This window comes from Carlito syrichta, unplaced genomic scaffold, assembly GCF_000164805.1.
Source record: "Carlito syrichta isolate Samal-C Ts95f unplaced genomic scaffold, Tarsius_syrichta-2.0.1 Scaffold301956, whole genome shotgun sequence".
Lineage (NCBI taxonomy): Eukaryota > Metazoa > Chordata > Mammalia > Primates > Tarsiidae > Carlito > Carlito syrichta.
The window spans coordinates 156,860-157,908 of NW_007246052.1; the positions used below are offsets into that span (position 1 = coordinate 156,860).

General features: G+C 67.2%; 1 protein-coding gene across 1 annotated transcript in view; it reads right to left on the reverse strand.

Annotated features, from left to right (window-relative positions):
* Nucleotides 1-1,049, reverse strand: part of IL4I1 (interleukin 4 induced 1) — a 14,453-nt gene that overhangs the window by 978 nt on the left and 12,426 nt on the right. The window contains exons 6-7 of the mRNA XM_021711245.1: nt 812-880; nt 361-497 (exon numbers count right to left, since the gene is read on the reverse strand). Of these exons, the coding sequence (XP_021566920.1) occupies nt 361-497; nt 812-880 (206 nt within the window). The remainder of the gene's footprint in view (nt 1-360; nt 498-811; nt 881-1,049) is intronic.

The window sequence follows — 1,049 nt, forward strand, 5'->3', positions numbered from 1 at the left end:
CGCGTTCTCGCCCGGGTTGGCCGCCCGCCGGCTCTCCGCGACCCGCGCCTACTCGCCCACCGCTCCCCGATCCTGCGGTCCCCGAGGCCTGAGCAGGGAGAGGGCCGTGTGACCCCGAGACCCTCGCCGCTTCTCTGGGCCACGCCCTTCTCCAGGTACCGTTCTTACCGGTTCCTCCGGAGGACCCGGACGCCAGGCTGGCGTGGCGGGACTGGAGGGTCCCGCCTCTCCGCCCTTTAGCCCCGCCCCAAGGCACCAGGCCGCGCCCTTCCTCCTGCCCCGCCCAATCCCCACGGCCCCTCCCACCTCTGCCCTGACCGGTCCCCCGCCCCGCCCCTGCGCGTCGGCCCCGCCTCTCACTGGAGCCGGTCGCTGAGGCTGCTGTGCGCCCGAAGAGCCTCGGCGAAGCTGAGATAGAAGAAACCGTCTTTGGACATCACGTCTCCCAGAAGCTTCACGGCCGGCTGGCTCAGGTTTCCTTCCCCGAGGAGGTATTCCTGCCGGTGGGCGCGGGCCAAAGTCAGGGCCCAGGCAGGCTGCACCTGCCGGCTCCTCCCCACTCCCGCGGGAACACCTCCCAGCTGGGCCTCCTGGTTCCGGCGCACATCCTGGACGGTAGCGATCCGGCCACCCTCCTGTGACAGAAGAGGGAAACTGAGGCCCAGAGAGGGGGCGTGTTCAGCGCTGGGTCAGGCAGGGAGGCGGTGGCAGGACTGGGGTCCCAGGTTCCTGCCTTCTGACTCTGGGGAGAGCCCCTCCGGCACCCTCTTCGCCCGTTTTTCAGACTGCAGCGCCGGGACCCCCCACTTGCCAGGAGCGTGTGCCTTTCAAACTTCTTCATCGCCTTTCTGCAGCCCAGCACCGTGACATCTTTGATGGCCTGTCGTGGAACAAACAGGCAATGCTGAACTGAGGGGGCAGGCAGGGTGGAGGCCAGGCCTGGAGCCCAACTCTGGGTTCTCCTCCTGGCTCTGCCCACTGCCAGCCACTGACCACTCTTTCTTTTTTTTTTTTGAGTTGGAGTCTCACTCTGTCACCCAGACTGGAGT